Source organism: Pogona vitticeps, chromosome 2, assembly GCF_051106095.1.
Source record: "Pogona vitticeps strain Pit_001003342236 chromosome 2, PviZW2.1, whole genome shotgun sequence".
Taxonomy (NCBI): Eukaryota; Metazoa; Chordata; class Lepidosauria; order Squamata; family Agamidae; genus Pogona; species Pogona vitticeps.
This window is the reverse complement of record NC_135784.1, coordinates 86,896,679-86,923,004: the sequence shown is the minus strand read 5'-3', so window position 1 is coordinate 86,923,004 and position 26,326 is coordinate 86,896,679. Positions and strand designations below refer to the sequence as shown.

At 42.2% G+C, this 26,326-nt stretch overlaps 1 protein-coding gene across 2 annotated transcripts in view; it reads left to right on the top strand.

Annotated features, from left to right (window-relative positions):
* The window catches only part of CDHR2 (cadherin related family member 2), a 51,412-nt gene extending 25,395 nt beyond the window's left edge, over window positions 1-26,017 (top strand). For both annotated transcript variants that reach the window (XM_020791013.3, XM_078385580.1), the window contains 20 exons: window positions 785-940; window positions 1,941-2,108; window positions 2,421-2,482; window positions 2,700-2,943; window positions 5,236-5,475; window positions 9,587-9,656; window positions 10,730-11,335; window positions 12,448-12,519; window positions 14,764-14,813; window positions 15,766-15,917; window positions 16,498-16,600; window positions 16,704-16,792; window positions 19,860-19,937; window positions 20,520-20,585; window positions 21,245-21,305; window positions 21,694-21,818; window positions 21,993-22,106; window positions 22,730-22,810; window positions 23,282-23,348; window positions 25,334-26,017. In XM_020791013.3, the coding sequence (XP_020646672.3) occupies window positions 785-940; window positions 1,941-2,108; window positions 2,421-2,482; window positions 2,700-2,943; window positions 5,236-5,475; window positions 9,587-9,656; window positions 10,730-11,335; window positions 12,448-12,519; window positions 14,764-14,813; window positions 15,766-15,917; window positions 16,498-16,600; window positions 16,704-16,792; window positions 19,860-19,937; window positions 20,520-20,585; window positions 21,245-21,305; window positions 21,694-21,818; window positions 21,993-22,106; window positions 22,730-22,810; window positions 23,282-23,348; window positions 25,334-25,474 (2,745 nt within the window). In that variant the 3' untranslated portion in view covers window positions 25,475-26,017. The remainder of the gene's footprint in view (window positions 1-784; window positions 941-1,940; window positions 2,109-2,420; window positions 2,483-2,699; window positions 2,944-5,235; window positions 5,476-9,586; window positions 9,657-10,729; window positions 11,336-12,447; window positions 12,520-14,763; window positions 14,814-15,765; window positions 15,918-16,497; window positions 16,601-16,703; window positions 16,793-19,859; window positions 19,938-20,519; window positions 20,586-21,244; window positions 21,306-21,693; window positions 21,819-21,992; window positions 22,107-22,729; window positions 22,811-23,281; window positions 23,349-25,333) is intronic.
* Window positions 26,018-26,326: the final 309 nt, after the last annotated feature.

The following is a 26,326-nucleotide window of genomic DNA, read 5'->3' as shown; positions in this document are numbered from 1 at the left end:
TCTTGGTGGCTGGAGGGAGCATTAAAGGGCTCCTGATCTTCCAAACCAAACCAATTCATGGTTCATTTTTTTAAAGATCAGGAAGTTTGTGGTTTGTAGTTCATGGACTTCAATGGACCACAATGAACTACAATTTTGCTGATTCCTCCCATCTCTGCTCCTGACTCCTAGTTTACCATTCTGTCCATTGTATCATACTGACTCTCTGGCCTTAATTAACACTTTCTGAACACTCATACATATAGCACATACACTAAAACCTAAGTTCAGTACCTCAGCTTGATTCCTAAGATATTCTTAATGCACATATACATTCATTAGTATAGCAGGGATCAACCCAAGCCCATTTAAAAGTTTTCTGTCTTGGGGAATTAAAATGGCTTCATAAGCATCATGTTACAACCGAAGAATTCCAACTACAAACAGAGTAAAAGATATAGCTTAAAATGTGAAGGAAAACAGTTGTGCAGGGTTATCACCACTTTTGCATCACCAGGGATCCAAAGTCTGTAAAAACAAAACAAAACAAAAAAAAAAACCGGAAGGAATCCTCATTCTTCCCATTTGTACAAACCAACTTTCCTAGAGACTAGAAAAAGTACTCTTTTTTTGGACTACAGCTCCCAGAATCCCCAGCCAGCTAAGTTGCATGGTATTACACATCTGGGTGTTACAGTCCAACCCTCCCCCCCCCCAAACTTTTAGAAGCTGTGAACTCCACGTGGCTCATGAGCTGTGTTGAAATCCTCTTGTTTCTGAGTGACCTGATTTCTTTCCCGAACAGGGCGCCAACGGCACCTTTCAGCTGACCCTGCAGGGTCCAGATGCCTCTGCATTCTCAGTGTCGCCCCAACAGATTGTGAATGAAGGTGCTGTGCAAGTGCTAGTGAGCAATCCGAATCTTGTGGATTATGAAAAGACACATACCATGACTGTGGAGGTGAGAGAAAGAGAAATATAGACCCATTATTATATATCATTCTGTGCCAAGCCTGGAAAATTACTCTTTTTTGGACTAAAACTCCTGGAAGGGGACAAACCATGCTGATTAAGGGGTTCTGGGAGTTGTAGTCTAAAAAAGGTAACTTTTCTGAACAGTGGTCCTATACAGGCAGCATTCTGCCAAGATATGTGACATCTATTCAGCAGGTAGTTGTTGTTGTTAAACGCCTTCAGGCTGTTCCTAATTTATGGTGAACCTAATAGGATTTTCAAGGTACGTGAAATGTTTAAGGTTTACCATTACCACTGCCTTACTTTTTTGGACTACAGCTCCCATAATCTCCAGCAAGCAAAGCTGCAGGGCGTTATACCTCTGGGTGACCCCCAGCTCTCCTGAGTCCTAGCCCAACCCTCTGTTGATTATACCACACTATTTCTAAATGAAAAGAGCTTGAGGCACTGTTGAGATAATCCTAAGTGCTTTTTTGGGCCGACTCCAGTTTAAGGACAACCATGTGAGAAATTGAATGGACATACCAGGATCAAAACTTTCTTTCCCTTTCTAGAACACGTGGCAACTTTGAAGTTTAGTGCAATGAAATCAATCTCTTAGAGCAGTGATTCCCAACATGGGGTCCTCAGATGTTCTTGGACTAAAGCTCCCAGAAGCCTGAACATTAGCTGTCCTAGCCAGGATTTCTGGGATTTGTAGTCCTAGAATATATGGGGACCCAAGGTTGGGAACCACTGTCTTAGAGAACCAAATCATTCACATCACCTGCTGCCAGGGAAATGGGCTCACTGTTTTCTCTGCAGCCAGGAAAGTTAAACTGTGCACCCCAGAGGATGATTACTTGGTCATATCCTGTTCCGTCCTAGGAAAATGGGCGTGGCAGCATAAAATTTGGGAGAGTCATCCTGTAGGCAGATCTGTTCAGCTGATTCGAAGCATGCATAGGAATGAGGCTTAACTGCTTGGCTCCTTCTAATTCTGCCAGATCGTAGCAAATGACACTGGAAAAACAACAGATTGCTGCTCTTTTGCAACAGTCACCATCCATCTTATTGACATCAATGACCACAGGCCTGAGTTTGAACAGAATGACTACAAACTTTATGTGCTAGAAAAGAGCCCACCGGGTACCATTGTCTCTTCAAATATCACAGTAAGTTCCACATCTGCCTTAGGCCTTGAAGGGAAAGGGAGGGAAGGGGAGAAGAAAGAGCTGTCAAGGGAGATGGAGAATGATGGGGTGAGAAGGACCCCATCATTTTTTCTCTGATGTCATTGAAAGCATTACTACTGTTTGAGGAGATTGCATCACAAACTTCCTCTGTATCTTATCAACATTTAAGCAGAGCTGGGGGGGGAGTTACTTTTTTGGAACATAAGACCCAGAATCCCCACCCAGTATGAGAAGGATCCTGACAACTGAATTAGATATGATAATGAGTGGGTCCCTTCTTTTTCCTCATAGGCCACTGACTCAGATAGTGGACTGTTTGGAGAGATCACCTACCAGCTGCTGCCTCCAAACATGTATGTATATGCAGTTGCCATAGAAACAGGAAAGGGCAGGGAAGGAATGGTGGCATGGACCTCTTTCTGCTGGGAGGGAATTGTCATATAGCAGTCTTCTTCAGTTTGGTATCTTCTAGGTGTGTTGGACTTATGACTGCCATCATTGCCAGTCAGCACGGTCATTAAGGGGATCATAGGTGAAGTCCAAGGATGTGTCTTTTTCTCTGTTGTGCAGCCACTCCACGTTTACCGTGAATGCAACTAGCGGGGCGGTGCTGGTGGCAAATGGCAGTAACCTGGATTGGAGGACCCGTCCTATCTATTATGCCACCCTGCAGGCAACGGATGGTGGCAATATGACTGGTTTTACACAGCTAGAGATTTATGTGATTGATATAAACGACAACCCTCCAGTGGTGATAGGTTCCTATATGGTGTTTGTCACTGAAGGAAAAGAAATGGAGCCTGTCCAGATCCTGGTAAGGCTGAAGCCTTCCTTTTCTGCCTTCCTTTTTTGCAATGCAGGTCTGTGTGCATGTGCACTGAGAAACAGACCAAACTTCCATGAACTAACCCACGACACAGTTTACTCTACAGTGGACCCTCTACTTACAGAATTAATCCGTACTGGAATGGTGGCTGCAGGTCGAAAAGTCTGTAGGTCGAGTCTCCATTGACCTACAATGCATTGAAAACGAATTAATCCTGTAACCGGCCGTTTTTGTTCCGTTTTTGTTCCATTTTGGGTTTTTTCTGGTCTGTAGGTCGATTCTCCAGCTGCAAGTCAAACCTAAATTTTGCAGCCAGAGAAGTTTGTAACTCGAAAAGTCTGTAAGTCGAGCCGTCTGTAAGTCGAGGGTCCACTGTAGTTTATGTCATGTGTTCCTTGTCAGAGCACAGATACCAAAATCTGACCTTAGAATGTCAGAGACTTCTTTTTACCTGGCCTGTTTTTCTAAACAACCCCCCAGAAATCTCTGAGGTCATTCTCCAGGGTTGGAGTAATGCTCTAAATCAGCGGTCCCCAACCTTGGGCCTCTAGAGGTTCTGGAACTTCAGCTTCCAGAAGTCTTGGCCAGCAGAGGTGGGGGTGAAGGCTTCTGGGAGTTGTAGTCCAAGAACATCTGGAGGCCCAAGGTTGGGAACCACTGCTCTAAATGATGCTGCTTGAGTTACTTTGTGTCTTGAAAGCTAATCTCACTTTGATGTGTAATCGGCACAGAATACTTGCTCCTTAGCAAAAGGAACATTCATGTGTTTTGATGGTAATATACATTCCCCAACTTTCTAACTGTGAAAGTCAGCTTGAGAATTACTTGGCAGTACCTGGTGAAATCTGAGTAAACAGAGAAAAAGAAGAGTTTAATGCCCTATTAGTTTCTGCCCCCTCTCCTCTTTGTGAACATTCATCGATGTTTTCCCTGATACCATGTTTAACTGTGGCTTTCCTAATTGGGTAAACAATGAAAATCCAGCCATGCAAATTTGAAACATGCCTTTCCTCTGCTGTGGGAGAGATGTAAAATACCTTTTTGGGAAATATATTCCAAATAATTTAAAGTTCTATGCCATATATTTGTTTCTCAAGGACATCTGGGTTGGGGGGAAGGTCTATTTGCCAGGGATGTTTAATTTGGAACCGCTGCTTTACTCATGGTGGAGAACATTCTGACTTCCCATGCAAGCCTGGCTCTGTAGACTAATCTTCTCCTGTTGTGTCTCCACCAACAGTGGCCTAATTTGTACACAATAAATGGGTCTTCCCTCCAACTGGCTCCCCTTTCTCTGGTTGGTTGCACACAGCTGGCCACAGGCCCATCTGAATAAGCTAGTCTGCAATCAGGCACATGGAAGTGAACCTGTAGGAGGTAGGGAAATGCTTATACCCTCCCTCATGTAATTGAGAAACCAAAAGGGTTCTGGTCAGTATCTCCTGAGATTTGGTTCACTCCTAGGAGCTATCTAATTAATATGCCTTTTCCATTTGGTCTGCTATTTTGCTTCTCCAGAATTACAGCATTGTTTTCCAAAGAGTACTCATTACATTACTCACTGCTTTGCACCAGGTTGTCCACATCCTTGCTTCATTGCAGAGGTGGCTCATGAACCAAGATAAAGGAGGTCCCTTACCCCAAAATTTTGAAGGAGACACTCCTGCCTTGATCACTAGCCATTGTTATTCCATTTGCCATTTCCAAACTTGATTTGTTGGTTATCCATTCCTATGGGCAAGAAAAATAGAGGAAAATAATCTCTGATTCCTCCGTATTGGCTGATTCTGATATTGTATGTGGAAGCTATAAAAATATAAAAGGCAGAACAAAACAAGGTTTCCTTCACTCTTTAGGACTGATGATACAAAGGCATTCAGCAGGACATTCCTGTCAACATTTCTCTAAAATACCTTTAAAAGGTAATTCTTGGAAGTAACTAGAATGTGACTTGGTATACCAAAAGTCACTTTGTAACCATTGCTTTTCAAGTATGACTTAGTTCCACCCATCATTACCGCCAGGTATTTAAGTGTGCTGCTTATATACTGCCCCATAGCGCTTCTAGCACTCTCTGGGCAGTTTACAAGTTAATTACACAGGCTACACATTGCTCCCCCCCCCCCAGCAAGCTGGGTACTCATTTTACTGACCTCGGAAGGATAGAAGGCTGATACTTCCAAACTCTGGGTATCTGCTTGTGTCCTTCTCCAAGACCAGGCATATAATCTTGTTGCTGAAATGCAGGTTCACTAAAAACTCCTTCAATTCTCCTCCCAGGCCACTGACCAAGATGAACCAGAGAGCGATAATAGCCGCTTGCAGTTTAACATTTTGCCGGGTCATTTCAGCAGCAACTTCTCCATCAACGCAGACACAGGAGTGTTGTACAGTAATGGGCCCTTGGACCGAGAAGCTATCCCTGCAGAGCTTGAGGGCAAAATGGTGATAACAGTCTTTGTACATGACATGGGCATCCCTCAGCTGAATACCACCGTCAATGTGACCATTGTTGTGGAGGTAATCACACGCCTTTCCTGGAACTTGGCAAAAAAGATATCTAGAGATGCTGACTAGGACTAGGACTTAAATAGGGCTCTTACCTCTTCCAGAAGGTCTGGCAGGGATGTAATCATGAGCAGCACACATTGTAACCATCAGGCAGAGGGAGGCAGCTGTGTCGGAGAGCATACAGTATTTCAGGAGTCATGAAAAGGCAGCAAATTGTTCAGTTTGATTTGTTATTTTAATTCTAAGGGAGGAGAGGCACATGTGAGATTTTCTATCTCATTTGGCAGTGCCTCCTGGGAGAAAAGCCAGCCTATGTGGCCTTGGGCAAGCTGCACAGTCCCAGGGTGCCCCAGAAGAAGGGAATGATACTTAGTACTCTTTACCTAGAAAACCCTAGAAAGGATTGCCATAAGTCAGAATTTACTTGATGAATTTTTCTCCTTCTCCTTCTTCTCCTTCAAAAACTCCAGGCACAGTCAAAATTATAAAAACATTGAGTGGTATTATATAGCAGATACAAGTTTTAACCAAAAACCTAAGTATCTGTTAAATATCGATGCAGTATGTATGTTGTTCCTAATATTGCCAATTTTTGTAGCTCTGATGGCGTGATTTCTGAGATTTGCAACTGCTTATAGTACTGTGTGAAATTTGTTGATATTGTTCCCAAAGCCCCAATGACTAAGGGGGCCACTCGAGCATGTTTCTTCCAGAGGCGAGATGTTTTGATTGTCAGGTCTCTGTACTTTGTTAGATTTTCCCATTCTTAATTTTCAACTCTGGCATCCCCAAAGTCAATGATCCAGACATTTCTTCATTCTATTACTACTGTGTCTAGCGTGTTATGTTCAAGGTGTCTTATCAGTTTGGATCTGGAAATCCCACAAGATCTTTATTTCCTCATTTTCTGAGACCTTTTCTACTGGATGTTCCCATGGGTTTATGGAGGCTATCAAGTTATATTTTTTTTGCATAATGACCAATGCACTAATTTTGCCACTCTATCATATGTAACGTTGTAATCTGTTTGTGCAATCTTTGGACATTCACAGATGAGTGTGACACAATTTCATCTTTTTCTTGGCAGAGTCGACATTTGCTGTTAGCACTAATTCCTTGTATCTTAGCTTTCATCACCTTGGTTTGGAGTGCTTGTTCTTGTGCAGCAAAAATCAAGCATTCAGATTCTTTCTTAAGGGTCCCCAGTTTTAGCCATGCCCATATTGAATTATGATCATGTTTTCCATCAATATTTCTCTGGTGTTGTCTATGTAGTGGTTTATTTTTCCAACTATTTGATTTATTTTCAAATTGTTGTTTCTTATATTGAGCCTTTGTTTCTGTTGTTTTCAAAATAATCTCCATTTTCACTGCATTAAGCAAATTTTCTCTGCCTGTACTGATATAATCATTTTTCTCCTCTACTACCTGCTGTATTTCCAGTAATCCATGGCCTGCAGTTTTTCATGGTAAATGTGTCCACATCACTTTTTGGATATAGTGTGTGATGCATGTTCGTTGGTTTCTCTGTTTTTGACCCAATTCTTCTAATTTGTTTTGAGTCCAGTCTTTTATTCCAGCTGGATATCTAATTACTGGAACTGCCCATGTCTTTATGGCTTCGATTGTATTTCCACCATTAATTTTGATTTTTAAGATTTTTCTGCAGCCTTTTAATATATCCCCTTTCTGTCAGTTCTTTAACTTTTGTGTGTTCAATGTTATCTGCTTCTAGTATTCCAAAGTATTTATAATTTCCTTCGCTTGATAGTGATTTTATAATATTGCCATTTTTAAACTCTATTCCATCTAGGTTTTGGATCTTGTCATGGTGTATAGACAGAGATGCACATTTGTCAATTCCAAATTTCATTTGGATATCTTCACTAAATATTTGCACTGTGTTTAGCAGTGATTCTATCTCCGTGGAAATTTCTGCATACAGTTTTAGGTTGTCCATGTATAAGAGGTGATTAAATTTTCATGCTTGTTCTTAAATATGGTAGCCCAATTCAGTTTTATTTAAAATTATTGATATGGGGATTAGTGAGAGGTTAAACAGAAGAGGTGACAAAGAATCCCCCTGAAATATCCCTCTTTTGATGCTAATTCCCCAATTTCTTCACCATTGGCCATTAAGATAGTTTTCAATTTTTCAATGTTTTTCTTGAGGAACTTCTGAATGATTTTACTAATCCCAAACATTTTTAGGCAGATGTTAATCCAGCTGTGTGGCAATGAGTCAAATGCCTTTTTATAGTCTATCCAGGCCATGTTAAGGTTTGTTTTTCATCATTTTGCATTCTTCAGTATAATTTTATCAATGAGTAGCTGATCTTCCATTCCTCTTGACTTTTTAAAGTTCCTTTTCTGTTCAGTTGGGTATAGAGAATTTTCAGTTAAGTAATTATATATTGATCTTGCCAGTACTCCTATGAGGAGCTTGAACATTGTTGGAAGGCATGTAATTGGTCGATAATTATTGGGTTCATTGCCCTTTTAATGATATTTTATTATTAGAAATGTGCAGCCTGTTGTCATCCAGTCTTCAGTTGTAGAATTTTGAAGTAAGTGGTTAAACTGCATTGCTATACTTTGATGGAGACCTGTTAGATGCTTTAACCAAAATCTCTGCAGCTCATCTGCACCAGGTATGCTCCAATTTTTCACAAACTTTCTTCTTGATCCTTTCAGTTGTTATTACAATATCATCCATTTGTTTTCCATTAGTTTCTTTAAAAATGTATTTAATCCATGAGGCATTTCCCACATTCTTTCCAAAATTTTAGAGCATTGCTTTACATGGGCCTAATTTCTTTTGCCCTCATTTTCTCCTAGTGATATATATATTATAATTGTTGGTTATTTAGAAATTGCATGTTTCTCGATATTGTTTCAAACTTCCATCATATATTTCAGTTTTCTTTGCTGTAGTTGTTACCCACTGTTTTAATTCTTCCATAGTTTCAAAGATTGTTTTCCTTTCCAGGCCATATAGTTTGCATAGTCTGGCTTTTATTTTTTCATTTTTAAGGTTTGAATCTTTCAAGTGTTTTGAGTTGCTAATGTCTGTACGTAATTTGTTTATTTTTCTTTCCAGCCAAATTTTCCATTTTGTAATGCCACAAGTTTTCTGTTTTTTGTTTTTTGTTTTTGCTGCTTGTAACCAAGTTCCATGGTTATTATGGTAGCTGTGCTATACATGAGCTGGCTTGTTTCCATTAGTGTGTTGGTTGGGATTGTTCTGATGACAACATATGCATCAATCAGTAGATGTTTAACTGGTTTACTTTGTAATTGGCGCAAGTTGGGGAGCCTTTGTCTTTCTGTGTTCTGGCTAATATGGGTTACTACTTTTTCCCACGGTGATGTTTGCCATTCTGTCAGCTCATAATTTCTGGGTTGCTACATACATTGTTCCTCTATTGCTGTGTTTTCTTCCACTGTTGGGTCTACTTTTGCCCTCCATTTGTCTTCCATATAATGGTCATTGTTCTGTGTTGATTTTGCCACCTTTTCTATTTCTTTCAATTCCAGTTCTGAAAACACTTTACTCCGGATGATAAACCTTCTCTGGTCCATTAATCATTGTTCATTTATGCCACTGTGTGGGTGTTTCCTTTTCCAAATTTCCATCATTCTTATTCTTATTAAACAGAGTAACTTGGTTGGTATTAGGCAGTATGTACCTTGATGTGGCTCTGTTTGGGCACTATATGCCACTGTGTCTCCTAGAACAGTGGTCCTCAACCTTGGGCCTCCAGATGTTCTTGGACTTCAACTCCCAGAAATCCTGGCCAGCAGAAGTGATGGTGAAAGCTTCTAGGAGCTGTAGTCCAAGAACATCTGGACGCCCAAGGTTGGGGACCACTGTCCTAGAAAACTCTCTCTCTCTCTCTCTCTCTCTCTCTCTCTCTCTCTCTCTCTCTCTTGCAGCAAAGCATGTGATAGCCATAATACTTGGGGTCTCACATGCCACACTGTCCCTCCCTGTCAATAGAATATAAGAACCTCAGTATGTCTTCATGTAATTTTGCCATTGCTGCCCAATTGTTGTACGTTCTCTTGAGCACAGACGTTTGAACAGAAAGCTATCTGTTTTCTCCTGTTTTCTCTTTAGGATATAAATGATAATGCTCCCCGATTCAACAGTCCATTTTATGAGTTCTTTGTTCAGGAAGGCGTGAAAGGTACTGTGCATTTCTGATTCATAGGCTGAATTAGAAAGTATTTGAAGAGTATTCTCGAAGAGTATTTGAAGAGTGTTAGCATGATGCAAGGGTAATGATCTGGTGTGTTTTAAAAAGGAAAAGGAAATCCAACCCAAAGAAGTGGACATTACTGTACTTTGTAATAGCTAAAACAAACAAAGAATAATCCAAATAGTTTGATGAACAGCCTTCTGGAAAAGCAACATCTTATGGGCTTTCCTAAAAATGAACATGCCCACTCAGGGAGGCATTTTGAGGAACGAAGGAGGCAGAGGAAGCCATTTTGACCAATAAAGTACTAAATCCAAACTCCATATTACAATGAGATTTCAAAAGGCCAAACAAAGAGAAAAAGAAAATTGTGTGCAAGCTTTCTAAACTACAAGATTCCTTCACTTGAGAATTCCAGAATAAAGGGACTGCTCCATTTTATTTTTATTTTTTTACAGGGAGAACCTTTCCTTTGTATATTTTGGGCCAGGTCTGATAATGGCTTATACGTTGACCTGCAGTGAGTTCTGGTGTTAAAGGGCCACTCATATATAAACTCCACTTAACAGCTATCTGGCATTTGTGATACTCAGAACATATCTCTCATATCTTTAAAGCAGTGGTCCCCAACCTTGGGCCTCCAGATGTTCTTGGACTTCAACTCCCAGAAATCCTGGCCAGCAGAGATGGTGGTGAAGGCTTCTGGGAGCTGTAGGCCAAGAACATCTGGAGGCCCAAGGTTGGGGACCACTGCTTTAAAGGACAAGATGATCAATGCAGGCAAGAGTGCTTCTCCATATATGTTCTTCTACAGCTTGTTCTGTGCTATGACCAGCACCTTGAAATAACACCAGAAAGGAGAGGTTGAAATAGCAGATGAATTGAGATTATGATGAGACTTCTTGGGAATGGGGCATGGAGAAGGTTGACAATGCAGGAATCTGGATTAGGTTTTGCAATCCTGGACATTTCTTTCATGAGCAACTGAGGTTGTATTTTCTCTTAAGATTGATCAGGCTAAGTGATTTGCAGTATAGTCATAACTAACCTTTCATCCCCAGGAATCGTGGGAAGTGTGGAGGCCACAGATGCTGATCAGACACAAATCAACAACCGTATCTCATTCTACATTGAAACAAGTGCGAGTTCGAGTAACTTCGTAATGCGCTCTGTTTACCTGGGTCCTGGCTGGTACCAGGGGATCTTGAGTCTGGCCATTGCCCTTGACTATGACCAGATGCCACAGAAGTTCCTCAATCTGACTGTACAGGCTGAAAACTTAGAATCTGGAGGAACAGTTGATGTTGACACTGCTGTGGTGATAGTGAATGTGCTGGATGTCAATGATGAGCCCCCAATTCTTGTGCCCTCTCCTCCACATGATGTTGATGTCTTAGAGAATGTGACCTTACATGAGTTAGTAACCAGGCTGGAAGCCAGGGACATGGACACCAACCACTCACTGGTATTTGAGAAGTTAGCTGTAGCATGCCTCAAGAGCTCGTCCAATGTGGGCAGCGTATGCCAGAACTGGTTCTATCTGGATCCCAATGGCTCCCTTTTTGTCAATAGTTCTGAGATCAGTTATATAGCCTGTGATCTAGTGGAACTCACACTGCGTGTTAAGGATGAATTTACTGAGGAGGGAGACCCGTACAGTAAAAATGGTAAGTTATTTAAAGGAGCACTTGGCTTCACACTTCTGGCAACCTTTCAACTATACAAGCTTCTCGATCTCTTTTATTTTTATTTTTTTGTCCTGCTGCAACATGTCTTCTATTCTAGCAGGAGATGCTTCAGAGAGCCTGGCAGGACTGCTGGTGGTACGATGTACTCCGCTGAAAGACAACATATTTATTATTTATTTATTCAAAATATTTATATGCTGCCTTTCTCCTAAAGAATCCAAAGCGGTTTACAGTATTAAAACATACATCGTATAGAAAAGTTGCTGGGATAAATAACTAGGACAATTAGAAGCTGAGACTAGTATATGCACACGTTTCGATAGCTTCATTCACCTGTGGGCATAGTTGATCCAAAAGTTGGGCCTCAGTTGACTTGGGATGAGAGCGCAGCTAGGTATAACAGCAGTACAGCTTGCCCTGTGTCATTTCTAAAGCAGGGACGGGGACAGGGAGATTTTAAGCATAGAATGAAAGAGAATTTACCTGCAGCTGTTTCGATCTCAACAAAAGTTGCTTCTGGGCACGAAACTCCATCAGGCTGCAGAGAAGTTAACTCAGGGGAGACAGCCTTGGTAACACAGTCATGCTTTCTGTCCACCTAAGCCATCTGCCTTATCTCTGTCCTTGAAATGGATTTGGTTTTCTGCTAACTGGATATTCAGTACTGGTAAACGGGATTATGTACAGTTGCTTTCTTTTCTTATCTGCATTTCTACCCCTAATTTAGCTCACAGAAAGATGGCCGTGGAAGCAATATCATCATCACTAGTCTGATCACTGACACTTCTTAAAACTTCTTAACTGTTAGAACAATGGAACCATGGGAAATGGTGAGTGCTTCAATGCTGGAGGCACTCAAGAGAAAATTGGACAACCATCTGTCAGATCTGCATTGATCTGGATTCCTGCATTGAGCAGGGGGTAGGACTTGATGGCCTGATAGGGCTTATTTTCAGCTCCATTCCTCTATGTTCTGTGATCAGCTGGGAGCAGGTCTATGCCTCTTACTTGTGGATGCACAGACAGGACCTGCACAGATGTGCTGGCAGTGACTATATTCTCCTCTTTTATGCCTTTTTTTTTTCTTGCAGAGACTCTGAGGATCTTGATTATTGATGTGAATGACAACCCACCAATCATCAATTCTATCACTGGTCCCTTTGGTGAGAACCACATGCACAAGAGTTGTAGTCCTCATGACATGCCATTAGTGCCTTCTGGTGCAGTGGTTAGTCACCTTGGGTCCCTAGATGTTTTTGGATTAAAATTTTCAGAAGCCTTCACCACCACTGACTATGCTGGACAGGATTCCTGGGAGTTGTAGTCTAGAACATCTGGGGACCCAAGGTTGGGAACCAATGCTCTAGTGGATAGGTAGCAGCCGCATGTGAAACTACTTCAAAGTTTCCTCTTTTATGTCTTTTTAATGAGAGGGTATGTCTTGTTACAAGCCTGTCCAGACATTAAGATCTTGTTTCCAGGTTTGTATGAATATAGCCATTTTTAGCTAAATATGGTTCTATCTGTTTTTGTTCTTTTAAAAAGTGCACAAGCCATCTTGAGTACTATCTTTTAGTGGGAAAGTGAGGTATAAATGTTGTGATTCCTTCCACCAACCACCATTCCTGCCACGTCTCCTTCACCCACATTTACCTCCATGACATGTGGACCAGGAGCTTGTGAAACCACTTTTATTATTATTATTATTAACAATTCACTATCTAAAGTGTTAACAAGTTTAAAATTCTTCAGCTTTGACCAAACTTAACAATTCTTACTCAACAACCCACTGGGGCTCTGTCTGAGGCATTTCCTTCTCTGAAGTTGATGTCAATACCCCCAACCCCCTTTGGGGCATACCAAAGGTTTCACATATGTGAGACAAAAGGTGCTGCAGCAGGGATGACTTATAGAACCCCACTGGGAATATACGGGCAACTCTTCTCTCCTCCAAGCAGTGTTTTCTTGGGGAGAGGTGTTTGACAGCCCCTGTCCTGGGTTTAGGGCCGGGGTGCCACAGCCTTATCTGACTCTCCCACCTAAAGCAAAGTCTGTGCTTGACGATGTCCTTCCCAACTTTCCTGCACCCCCCAGTAAGAAAGCTTTTGAGGAAGTTGTACTGTACGAAGTCTCATGGCCTCCACCTTAGGAGCCCTAAAAGGCCCCTAACTCCCTTGTCCAGGGATCCTCTTCAATTATCTCCTCCCATTCTTCCATGAACTTCTCCACTTCATTACTTGTTATCTCCACTAGCTGTGCCTCCACTATCAGGTTCCTCCACTGCATCTCTTCATTATTTCCCAACCTTCCACCCTCCTCTCCTCTTTCCCATCTTGTCCTCCTCTTTTATATCCTCCTCCTCTTCCTCCCCATCCTCCTCTAGGAGTTGTCCTTTTTGCACACAGACCCCTCCCTCAGTTCAGTTTCTGTTCCCATGTCTTTTTCCACTTCTTCAGGGACAATCATGGTGTCCCAAACAGCAGGTGAACTTAAAGTTATGAACTACAGTGTCCCTGGGGAGAGGTGTGATGGCCCACCAACAGGGACCTGGACATCCTTCTCATAAATGTAATACAGTAAATAAATAAAGATTGTGTACTCTTCCTACTGCAGACAAAAATTCTGTTTTGATTCAATGGCAGGAAACTCCTCTTTGAGTCTGAGACAATAAGATTCATCCACACAACTCATTGTGGTTTGTAATTCATTGCAGTTCTCAGAAAGCATCTCAGGCAGCTCCTTCATCTTAAAACTCCCCTTCTCTTACTACAGTAATATGAATCGGGTCTGACCTTTTTACTGAAGTCTATAGTGATTTTTCAGATGTTTGGGACTTAAAATCCGGAGCTGGAGTCCCGAAGGCAGTTTGTTTCGTTCTGCCAACTCCTGCGACGTTGCTGGAACCAGTTGTATTGGTTCTTGCCTTTCTATTGGACCATTTGAGCAACTTGGAGAGGGGGGATTTGCTGCTTGGGTAACAGCCTATCCTCCATATTACTTTACCCAGTCTTCATGCTCTGGAGAGGACACTCCTCAATTCAGAGCGTGTTACCATGGTCCCTCGAGACTGAAGGATGCCTATGATGATGGGACTCAACCCCTGAACATTGATCATGATGGCTGGAGATGATGGCTGGACCAACATCTGGAGGGCCACAGGTTGAGAGCTGCTGGCCTAGCCAACAGTTAAGAGAAGAGTTACCCACTTTGTATCAAGCATTCCTTAGCTTGATACAAAGAACCTAACTGGAGAACACATCTGCACATGCTTCACAGATTCAAGCATCTGTAAAACATGTGCTTAAGACCTGAGGGCCATTTGTAGTTAGAGATTGGACCTATGAGAAAGATGTTGCCATCATGTCTCGTTCTTGACATATCTGATCCACTTTTGAATTTTGTTGCAGTGCTAATTCCAGAGGTCTTTGCAGTAGGGTTCCAAGTAGCTGCGGTAACGGTAAGAGAGTGCACTCCGTGCTATGTATAGTTACGTTTGATGACTGAGTTTCATGTAATCTCCTCCACAGAAACGAATAGTGGAGATTGTTCTCAAATTTTTCTTTTTGACAATTTCCTCATCATGGCTATAATTCACCAATGCTTCGATTTTATTTATTTTGTGAATTGTAGGTTCTACAGGAGGATATTAGTTAAAAACAGGGTGTGTGTGTGGGGGGGGGGAGGAAGGAGTGTCTAGGAATTTGGTTATTCCTTTAGTTAGCAGAGTTTAAGGCAGAATAAACACAGAAGCATAGAGAGATCAGCTCAGGTTCACTAAACACTCTCCATGATGTGCACACAAAACTAGCACTTTGTATGGTAAAAACCAGTTTAGAAACATTTAAAATAGAAAAAGTTGTCTCTACTTACTGTAACTATATGTAGTTACAGGCAAAGGGAAAGTGGTAGTGGTGGGGAATGGAGTCTTCAACATACAGGAGTCCCCGTATGCTTGCTGCTTGGAGGATAGTCAGATAGAGAGAAGAGGGGTTATTAAGAAAACAATGGAAGCACCATCACATTAGGCTGTAAAGCCCCTCCCATTGAAACCCAGTATTATTTATTTATTTATTTATTTATTTATTTATTCATTCATTCATTCATTCATTCATTCATTCATTCATTCATTCATTCATTCATTCATTCCCTGCCCATCTGGCCTAAAAGGCCACTCTAGGCGGCTTCCAATGAATATAAACAATAAAATAATACAAAGAATTACATAAATCATATTATATTAGTGCATGCAAGATTGCTATTATCTCAATAAGTCCAACTATTTCCTTCTGCTTTTTTCTCTGTCTCTTTTGGGAATTGTCTGAGCACGTAGATTCTACTTATGCTGGGAACTGACTCTGATTTTTGCAAGTGTCTGGGAAAGGAAAACAGTGTTTCCTTTCTTCTTCCAGGCTACAGATGCTGATTCAGGTCTGAATGGTGTGATCACATTTGCTCTCTCCAGTGTTGTTTTCATCCAGGAGAACAGACTTGAGCAGGACTACGAACATCTTTTCAAAGTGGTGACAACAGTAGACAATGGCAACTACACTGGAAGCATCCAGTAATTGATGGGATTTTATTATCTGGAGGTTTTGTGAGGATCACCATAGGGTGTGTGTGTGGGGGGCCTCAATGTCTCTCTCCAAACCCTAGTTTGACCACGAATATCTTTAGGTAGATTTGAAGCATGTTTAGATTCCAGTATGAGCTTCAGGAAAGTCAGAGGTCAAGTGGGTGTGGCTGGGGAAAATTTCTCCAAAACACACACACACACACACACACACAGAGAGAGAGAGAGAGAGAGAGAGAGAGAGTATGGCAGGGAGGAAGAACGTCCAGTGAATAAGCCACATACAACCCATGAGTGGGTCCTCATTTAGATCTTACAAAGCAGCCTTCTTTTATTATGAAACTGAAAAATTAACATTACAAAGAACTCATTGAGCCAGTTTCTAGCTGTTTCCTATATGGGATCCTGCCCATAGTCCAGGTCAGCATATGTCTTATCTCGTGTACCCGTGAACTGTTCCAGCTAGGAACAGGGCAATTAAGCTACTAATGCAAGGTGCTGCAAAATGAGGATGGGAGTTGTTTCCATGGTGGTTCAAGAATCTCCAATGCTAATACCTCTGTTCCTACAGAATTGCGAGCAGCCCACCGAGTTCCTTGAAGGGTCAATTCCAGATGACAGTGGAAGCCAAAGACCATGGAACACCTCCCCTGAATTCCTCAAGTTCACTGGATGTAAGGCTGCTTGCTTGTCTAGCTACTTTCCTTCCACAATGCAGACATCCCTCTTGAAGGCATCGGCTCAGTTCTGTGAACTTTCATCTCTTTTTCCCTCCAGATCTTCACTGTGGACCAGAGCGATCGTGTCAAGCTGGAATTTGATGCACCCTTGAAGGATGTGGAAGCAAACTCCAAAAACATTGAAGCGTACGGCATCCTTTCCCCTGAGGCAGGGAGGGGTAAACTGCTGCAGGGCAAGTGGGGAAATGCACAGGTGGTGCAAAGCTTGGAAAAGTTACTTATTTTGGATGACAGCTCCCAGAATCTGCCACTCAGTCATGATGGCGAAGGGATTTATGGACTTATCATTCTAAAATTCTAAATTTTCCAAGTTCTACAGATGGGTTGTACTGCAGGAGAAGCTAACAGAGTCATTGGCAGATAAGTTTGTAAATTTAACTCTTAGAATTTGCAAGGAGAAGCATATATTGGTTCTTGAGAACCAGCTCTTTCTTTCTTTCTTTCTTTCTTTCTTTCTTTCTTTCTTTCTTTCTTTCTTTCTTTCTTTCTTTCTTTCTTTCTTTCTTTCTTTCTTTCTGTCTATCTGTCTATCTGTCTGTCTATCTATCTATCTATCTATCTATCTATCTATCTATCTATCTATCTATCTATCTATCTATCTATCTATCTATCTATCTATCTATCTATCTATCTATCTATCTATCTATCTATCTATCTGTCTATCTATCTATCTATCTATCTATCTATCTATCTATCATCTATCTATCTATGATTTGATTTGATTTGATTTGATTTGATTTGATTTGATTTCTACCCTGCCCCCTAGACAGCGTCTACTCAGGGCGGCTTACATATATCATAATATATCATAAACATTAAACAATTGAATCAATAATTTGGTGTATTCGAGATGGGGAATGATAGAAAACAAGGAAATAGATTTCAAGAATTGACAGAAGGGAAGGCCTGCCTAAAGAGCCAAGTTTTTAAATGGCTCTTAAAACATCCAGCGAGGGTGCCAGGCGGATCTCTGTTGGAAGGCTGTTCCATAGTCGAGGGGCCACTGCCGAGAAGGCCCGGATTCTTGTTCTTTCTTTCCGGACTTCTCTCGGCGTTAGAGGTTTTCCTTCCTTCCTTCCTTCCTTCCTTCCTTCCTTCCTTCCTTCCTTCCTTCCTTCCTTCCTTCCTTCCTTCCTTCCTTCCTTCCTTCCTTCCTTCCTTCCTTCCTTCCTTCCTTCCTTCCTTCCTTCCTTCCTTCCTTCCTTCCTTCCTAGTATTCTACCATATGTCTGTCCTTTTTGTAGATTATTTGTGTACATTTTAAACTTTCTTGAGCTTTTTTCGGAACTGGCCTAATCAAGATATCACCCCAGTATGAATTTTGGAAGGTGTAGAATTATGTTGCACACCCAGTTCTAACTGTGATGCTCCAATTACTGCACTGGGAAATGGTTTAGAGACACCTTCTTCTAAGCTATGTCTGCACTCATTAAGAAAAAGTTCTCAATGGAAAATACTTCAGAAGGAAGTTGGTTGTAAAATCTCTTTTTGCAAAGGTTCACATGAATGGCTGGGTAAGGATCTCAACTATGAGTGCAGGAAAATTTATCTCAGGAAAAAGGACAGGATTACATTGCCCATTGGATGTCTTGTATCATTGTCATTAACTCTTTTGCACTCGGTGGTGGCACCATATATGAGCACGCAGGTGTTTCCCTGCCCCAGGGTTAGCAGTGCATCTTGTGTTCACTTAGCATGTTCATTGTATGTTGGATTATGATTTAATTGTATACAGCAGTGGTCCCCAACCTTGGGCCTCCAGATGTTCTTGGACTACAACTCCCAGAAACCTTCACTACCACCTCTGCTGGTCAGGATTTCTGGGAGTTGAAGTCCAAGAACATCTGGAGGCCCAAGGTTGGGGGCCACTGGTATACAGTATAGGCCCACTGAAATCAGTGAAGCAGAAGAAGAAGCCCCAGTAATATCAATGGGTAAATGTGACTGATTTGACTCAACTCCAGGAGGCAGTGGAAGACAGGAGGGCCTGGCATGCTTTGGTCCATGGGATCATGAAGAGTCAGACACGACTTAATGACTAAACAATAAAATCTGACTGAATTGATTTTGAGCTTTAAAAAAAAGAGTAATGGTTTGTTTTCAATTTATTTGTTGGATGAAACTGTGAGGATGTTCTGGCGGAACACCTATATCTTACACTTAAGCTGTTCTTACACTCTGTGTTCCTATTTTCTTAAGAGATATTGGTTCTGTGGGAACTAGTAGATGAATTCTTAAATATCAAGTTTCAAACACTGATCCATGGCTCTCTGCAATCTCTGCCCACCCCCATCAACAGTAGCATTTTTATGGCTGATCAGACCATCTTTTTGTGCAAAGCAATGCAAAACACAATGTTGATGTGTAAATGAATATATAAACTCATGAGTGTGCAGGCCTGGTGTGTGTGTGTGTGTGTGTGTGTGTGTGCGCGCGGGCATGTACATGCTCCTAATAAACCTCAGAAAATCTAGGGGATGCCATTTAACCTAGGAAAAACTATTCCTAAAATATCTCAAAGCACACCGAATATATGGAGGTGTTCATGGTTTCTGCTCTAGTTGTATCTGTTAAAAGTAACTAAGGTGTTAAAACATTTGATGAGATTAGTACAATGGATGCTTTGTGCATCCTGTGTCCAGGAGGCTCACTGTTCAAAATTCAGCTCTTATTTTCTTATTGCTCCCTTGGAATGTAGGTTTAGTTTTTCAAATATTGGATAGTTAATTATGGCTGTCCCTGTAATGTATAGTTCCCTCCATCTTGGTTCTGATGGTCTCAGCTGATCAATTGTTTTCAGATCTAATGTGTGCAGTGGTCACTTCAGCATCTTTTATAGTCTGAAAGGGTCACTTGCAGATCACTCAGGATTGCAGAGTGAAGCCCATGTGCTATGGAGTTGACCATGCAGCAAAGTACCAAAGAGTTTCTGCCAGTGAGGCAAAAGCAAAAAAAGCTTGTATCTTGTGTGCCATTTGAGCGTGAAGTCTGCCTCTATTATTATTATTATTATTATTATTATTATTATTATTATTATTATTATTATTATTATTATTATTATTATTATTATTATTATTATTATTATTATTATTATTATTAGTGGTAGTGGTATTGGTATTGGTATTGGTATTGGTATTGGTATTGGTATTGGTATTGGTATTATAATATTGTCTCCTCTTCCTGTTGTTTCCAGGTCACTGATTAGAGCAACTCAAGCAAACGTCTATATAGCAACAATCAAAGACAGCTCATCAGCTTCCAGAGCAGACAGGTGACTGGGACAGAGAGAGGTGACCAGAAAAGTAAAGAGGGACAAGTCAGAGAGAACGGACTGTCTGAAGGAGAAAGATTGGAGATGCTGTATCAGCAACGGCTAGTCTAACAGAGCATGGAAATGCTGTTTTTTGGGGGCTACGTACAACAACCAGAATCCCTCCACCCAGCTGGAGGGTGCTATGATCTTGCTAGCCTAGAGATCCTCCAATAAAGTAATTTTTCCAAGCTCTGTGATACAGGTACCATCCAGGATGAGGGTTGTGGTGCTTTCAAAAATACTGTATGCATATAGAACAAGGGAAGGGAGGTAAAGAATGTATGAAGAGACTTGAGCTCTTTGAAGTTTCAGATATTGAACTGATACCTGGGTGATATTTATTTATTTATTTTGCCCGTCATGATGTGGCAGACGATCTTGTTGGCTCCATCATGCTATGTGTCTAGAGAAAGGCTTTCCAAATATTTTTTTGGTATGATGACTGTGTTATCAGCCAAGGTTCTTCGTTCCATGCTATTCATTCTACCTCCCACCCCTTCACCATTCCCTTCTCACACATTGTCATTTTATATCCTGTAGGACAGTGATGGAGGTCTATTTTGTCTACAGCAATGGCACCGCTCTAGATGATGAACTTGTAACCATGTAAGTGACAAATTGCTAAGGGAGCGAAGAGCAGAGGCACCCAGGCAAATGGCAGCCAGAGGGAAAGGGAAAGGGAAAGAAATAGAGAGGGGTCTGATGAAGTGGACTTGTCCATGAAAGCTTGCTTTTGTCTTTTATTACTTTATATTTCTATTTGGCTTTTGCCTATAATGTCTGCACAGACTCTTCTACAACTACATAATAAGGGAGAACCTCTGGATGCCAGGGCCCTTCCGCCTACAGGAGCCTTGCTTGAACCCTCTCTCTTCTCTCTTCCACTTCACTCTCTTCCTGCTCAGTGACCATCCCCCCCCTTTCTGTATTGCCCCATCTTTCCCTTTTTGTAGGTTCCCCTTGCCTCCCGGCGTTCAGAGACTCTTGGAATCTGCACAACTGCTGTGCTCATCCCCACTGATGGCTCATCCTACTTTGAGTTATGCTCTATTGAGGGGTGGCAGATGTACCCCTCTAGTGGGCTAATGCTGGAACGGGTTGAGGTCAACGCTTGCCATGGGCCAATGAAATGAAATTCAATTTGCTACCACTTCCCCAATTTGAGCCCCTCAGAAAACCCCCAAGTTGTATGATGTATGCTTGTTTGAAGAAGCATTCTTCCTACAGCATGCTTCCTAGTAATCTCCTCCCTATTTTACTTCCAGGCTCATTCAGAATAGCTCCAAGGAACTGTCACTGTTGCTCAGTTTTCACCTGGCACTTATTGTAAGTATTTACTGTTAACTCCTCCCAAACTTAGAGGAGTTAAGTCCAGAAGAAGGAAGTGGACAGGTCCACTAAGAGGAAGTGGACTTGTCCACAAAAGCTCACATTAAAATATAGCAGTTTGTCTTTAAGGTGCAACAGTGTTTTTGCCTTCTTTCTTCCCCTTTTCTTTTTGCCTGATATTCTCTAAGCCCCAATTCAACCCTGCCAGGATCAGCCAGTGCATAAGAGGAAAGGCCTGCTAGAGAAACAGAGCATGTTGGGAAATAACATTGCATCTGGGACCAGTACAGGGAGGGTCTCTGTGTTCCTGGGCAGTCGCCACAGCATAACCTAAACATGAATGCAGGCATGAGTACATGCTAAGGCAGGTGTTTGTTTATTCCAGGGCCCTGTGCAGGTGACTAAGCCCAACAAGGTGAACGAGCTGGTTGGTATTATTGCAGGACTGGTTGGGGCTGTGATTCTCCTCCTCCTCGTCATGGCCTTGACAATAATCGGCATGAGGAAAAGGTACAAAAATCCCTGCCCTGTCTCCCCAAGTGCCATTTGCATCCCTCATGTGGTGCTCCATTTTTTTCCAGGAAAGACTCCATTCCAACTCTGTGGGCTTCTCATATCAGGACTTTCTCAGGCAAAGTCTCAACCCTTCACCCTCTCCCCTTCCACAACTTTCTTTTTCCCCAGTTATACAAGGAAGGTGAAGGCCCTCAAGGCCCTGAAGGTGGCTTCCACATTCTCAGTGACTGCTGTGCAACAAGGGCCAGGTATCCCTGGGACCAACCAGTACAACAAGGAAGGGTATGTTTTTGATTTAGGGCAGCAGGTTCTGTCTGTCTGTCTCTTTCATTTTCATGTGAGAAAAGAGGATGCAAGTTGCATCTTTTGCAGGATCGAAATCATGCAAACATGTGTCTACTTTACATTATATAACTCTGTCTGCATAGCTGGGCCTCTGCAGAGCTTGCAGTGTGATCAAAGTACACACACATGCAGGGTCTGCAGGCAAATCTGGAAAAAGACTGATGTAACTGGAATCAGTGTAGACTCTGGGACATTGTAACTAGACTATGCATGCTGTTGAAAGGACCACCTGATCTGATTCCTAGGAATGTCCAGACTTACAGCTAATTTCTGGGGAAAGGGTTTTCCTTCTTTCTTCTTGGTGCTTCAAGCCCCATTGTATGTGGGGCAGCAGGATAAAGGAAGAGGCTACTCTGACTGGAGGTAAGGAGTTGCTACTGATCTTTGTACATCGCAATTGCACCTTGGCAGCTTCAACAAATGACATGACTCTCTGTGGTGTTTTTGTTGACGGATGCTGTGTCAGGGCATCCTGAGGCAGTTATTTTGTGGTGTGGCATCATCTGATGGATTGCATTTATAGCAGCTGAGACATTCACCTGTTGACTGTTCTTCCTTAGGGCTAACCCTGTGCTTGGATTCATCTTGGATGCTACCATGGACCTTGGCTTTGAGGAAAACCCCAGCTTTGAAGTGGCCAGGTACTTCCAGGACTTCCCTTTTCCACTTACCTTCCTTTGTAAAATGAGGTGGCAATTACAAAATTCTAAAATTTGTTTTCCAAAGATAGCGTATCTTAGAGGATTGGTAGCTCATAAGATTAAATTTGCTACTAGAGTGTACTTGGGGGGTGGGGGGGCCACCAAAGGGATGTGTTCACTCACTCATTGTGATATTTAGAACAATGATGAATCCTGTAGGACACTGGCTTCCCATTTTGAATCTCTGTGTGTCCCTTCACCACGCTCTTGGCACCTGTTGATGAGTGGCATGGAAATGTGCAAACAGGGGCATTACTTGGGAAAGTTATGGCTTTGGATTGCAACTCCCAGAATCCCCCAGCCAGTGTGGGCAGTGGATTATGGAAACTGATATCAAAAAATAATTTTTCCATGCTCTGAAAGAAGTGACAGAGAACTCCCATCTCAGTCACACTGCTTTTTCTTTTACAGCCTGAACTCTCTGGATGAGAACATGGTTGATGCTCCGGAGAGTGGACACACCACTCCTGCAGTGAAGGTGAGGAGACTTAAATCTATTGTTGTTCCATCATATGTTCTTCTGGCCACTCCTGCCAATTAATAGTCATATTCATGGTATTTGACCTTCATCCACCAACCCCAGAGGTAAAGAATGTCTTTCTGTGACTGTATCCTTATCTAAAGCCTGAAAGTCAACAGGCAGGTGGAATGGCGAGACAGCTCTTCTCCTCATAGGAATCTAGCAGGTCAGTTGGTAAGATTCTGTGTGCCACGCTGTGGGAAAGGAAGAAACTAGGAAGTGTTAGAATGGTTAGTGGAAACTCTTCATGGAAACTTATGATGCTCATAGAATCAGGCAGCCAGTTTGGGTGCCTGTGGACCAATCAGAGGAAATAATTTGGTCACATGGGGATGTGCAGGTATCAGAATAATGGTGGCACATATATGTTAAGTCTCCGGGTCAGATTCTTTCCCCCTTCCACAAGCAATGGAACAAGCATGTAATATTTTTCTCTTGACTGTCTCTTGGAGGGTTTAGCACCGTTGACACTGTAGAGTTAAGTCAGGGGAAAATTAAGAATTAAGTAGGTGAATGGCATTCCCTATTGAATGGATTAATTATTGGATGTTGGCTCTAGAAGTTGCAGAAAGCACTGAAGGTCTAGGCTAAGCATCCCCCTCATGGTCCCTTGCAGTCTCCACACCAGGCAGAATGAGATGGAACTGAGGTGATGAAAGTTTAAAGGTGGTTGAGTACACTGTGCCACGTCTGATTTCAGTCAGAGTATTCAGTACTCTTCAGAGTGAAGTCAAGACTAGTACAGCAGAGAGTGGGCTGGACCAGAGCCTTTCTCCCTGCTGCTTATAGGTTGCTTGGGTCTTTTTCAAAATTTTATACTGTGAGAAGTGTTTTATGTGTGAGGGAATGTGGAAAGTAAGTCATACATCCCTGCTATTTGAGGTAGTTCAGTCTATACTGTCATTTCAGGTTTCTACCACATCATTCTGCTAAACAAGTAGACCAAGTTTCAGCACAGTGAGTGCGGAAAGACGTACAGTGGTGCCTCTCTTAACAATTGCTTCGTTAAGCGACGAAACTGCTATACGATGAACTTTTTGCGATCGCTTTTGCGATTGCAAAATGATGTTTTAATAGGCAAAATCCGCTTTGCGACAATCGGTTCCCTGCTTCGGGAACCGATTCTTCGCATTACGATGATTTTTAAACAGCTGATCGGCGGCTTCAAAATGGCCGCCCGCTGTGTAAAATGGCTCCCCACTGTGTTTTTGGACGGATTCCTCGCTTTACAGGCAGTGAAAATGGCTGCCCCTATGGAGGATCTTCACTGGACGCTGAGTTTTCAGCCCATTGGAATGCATTAACCGGGTTTTAATGCGTTTCAATGGGCTTTTTATTTTCGCTTAACAAGGATTTCGCTCTACAGCGATTTCGCTGGAACGGATTATCCTCGTTAAGCGAGGCACCACTGTATTTTCTTTTGAGTCTTTAACGGTTAAGGCTTGGAGAGATTTTGGATATGTATATATATATGGGGTGTTGTTGTTTTTTTGAGACAGCTCTTGGCCTGCCAGCCCAATGCTAGGCATTGTAGCCTTTTAATAAACGCTAGGCCACTTTTGTGAGGACAAAGCAAGGCAAGATTGTTTGCTATTAGTGGTGCACATTAACTACACACTTAACCCTTCACTGATCTGTTCTGTTCTACTTATCACCCAGCTTCCACATGCCGTGACATAGACACGGCCTCAGAATAAATATCAGGGATGTGTGTGCACAGAGCAAAAAGGCTGGAAAAGTTCCTTTTTAAAAACCACAACTCCCAGAATCCTGTAGCCAGCACTGAAAGTCAAAACTTGGGTGGGGTGGGGTGGGAGGGTCTGCTTCCTTATCATGACACCTACTGTGATGAGCCCACTTCACAATCCAAAAGTGTGACGGCATCCAGCACTTATTATGCAGTGCAGCCTATTTTAACGTTTCTCTCTTCCTCTATCTCTTAGATGAGCAAAACAGGTGCTCTAAATGAAGCATATGACAGGGAGGAGTACTTGAAAGTTGCCTTAGAAAATCACAATAAAGATAAGCTGTGGGATCTGAAAGATCACAAGGTCAGCTCGTCCTTGGACACTACAGACGTGTGACTCCACCTATTTCCTCAATAAACAAATCAACCTGCCATGCATCCTCTTTAAAAATATTCAGATTGTGGTGACTGTTTTGTCTGAATTAACAGCTGGAACTACATCCGGAACAGAAACAAATCTGGTTGAAATGAGTGAAAGAAATTATTTTGCACAAGATGAAGGCCGACCATGTGCACTAAGCTTGATGGGGTCAGTGAAATAGTTCTGCCACGTGAACCAATGGTTAAGTGCACAATGCCACCTCCCATGGGAGATGTGGCAGGATGTGGGGTTTCAGAATAAATCTACTGATCTGTATGCAGCATCTGCTCTGCACAACTCTGCTGAGTCCAATGCCAGTATCATACCTGGCAAAGGTAGGGCGCGTTACCTCTCTTCTCCAGACACCATCAACATTGGTGACCCTGAACAAAGCATTCAGCTCCGTCCTCTGCATGTGAGATCTATGATCCAAGTTCAAGCTTTTGCCTCGATCTGAGTTGATATAGTATGACTGTGCCTTTTCCTTTCTTAGGATAATAAACCAAGTTTTCATGTTAACTCTGCTTGGAAAAAAGTCTATTCTTGGATTCTAGAGAAAAAGCCTCTATAAGAGGTGGTCCTCCAGATGTGTGGTTGAACGACAGCTTGCAACATAATTGCCATCGGCCATGCTAGCTGAGGTTGATGTGCCTTTCACACCCAACATATGGAGGCCCACATCTTCCTCATCCCTGGTCTTTGTGAACCCAGTTGCCTCAGATACAGTTCATGTGGTTACCAGTTTGTGTGGACTTGCCATGGTGGCTACCTACAGTACCTCTGACATGTGGTTGCAACAAAGGAGCACCATTGTAGAGGGAAGCTCTG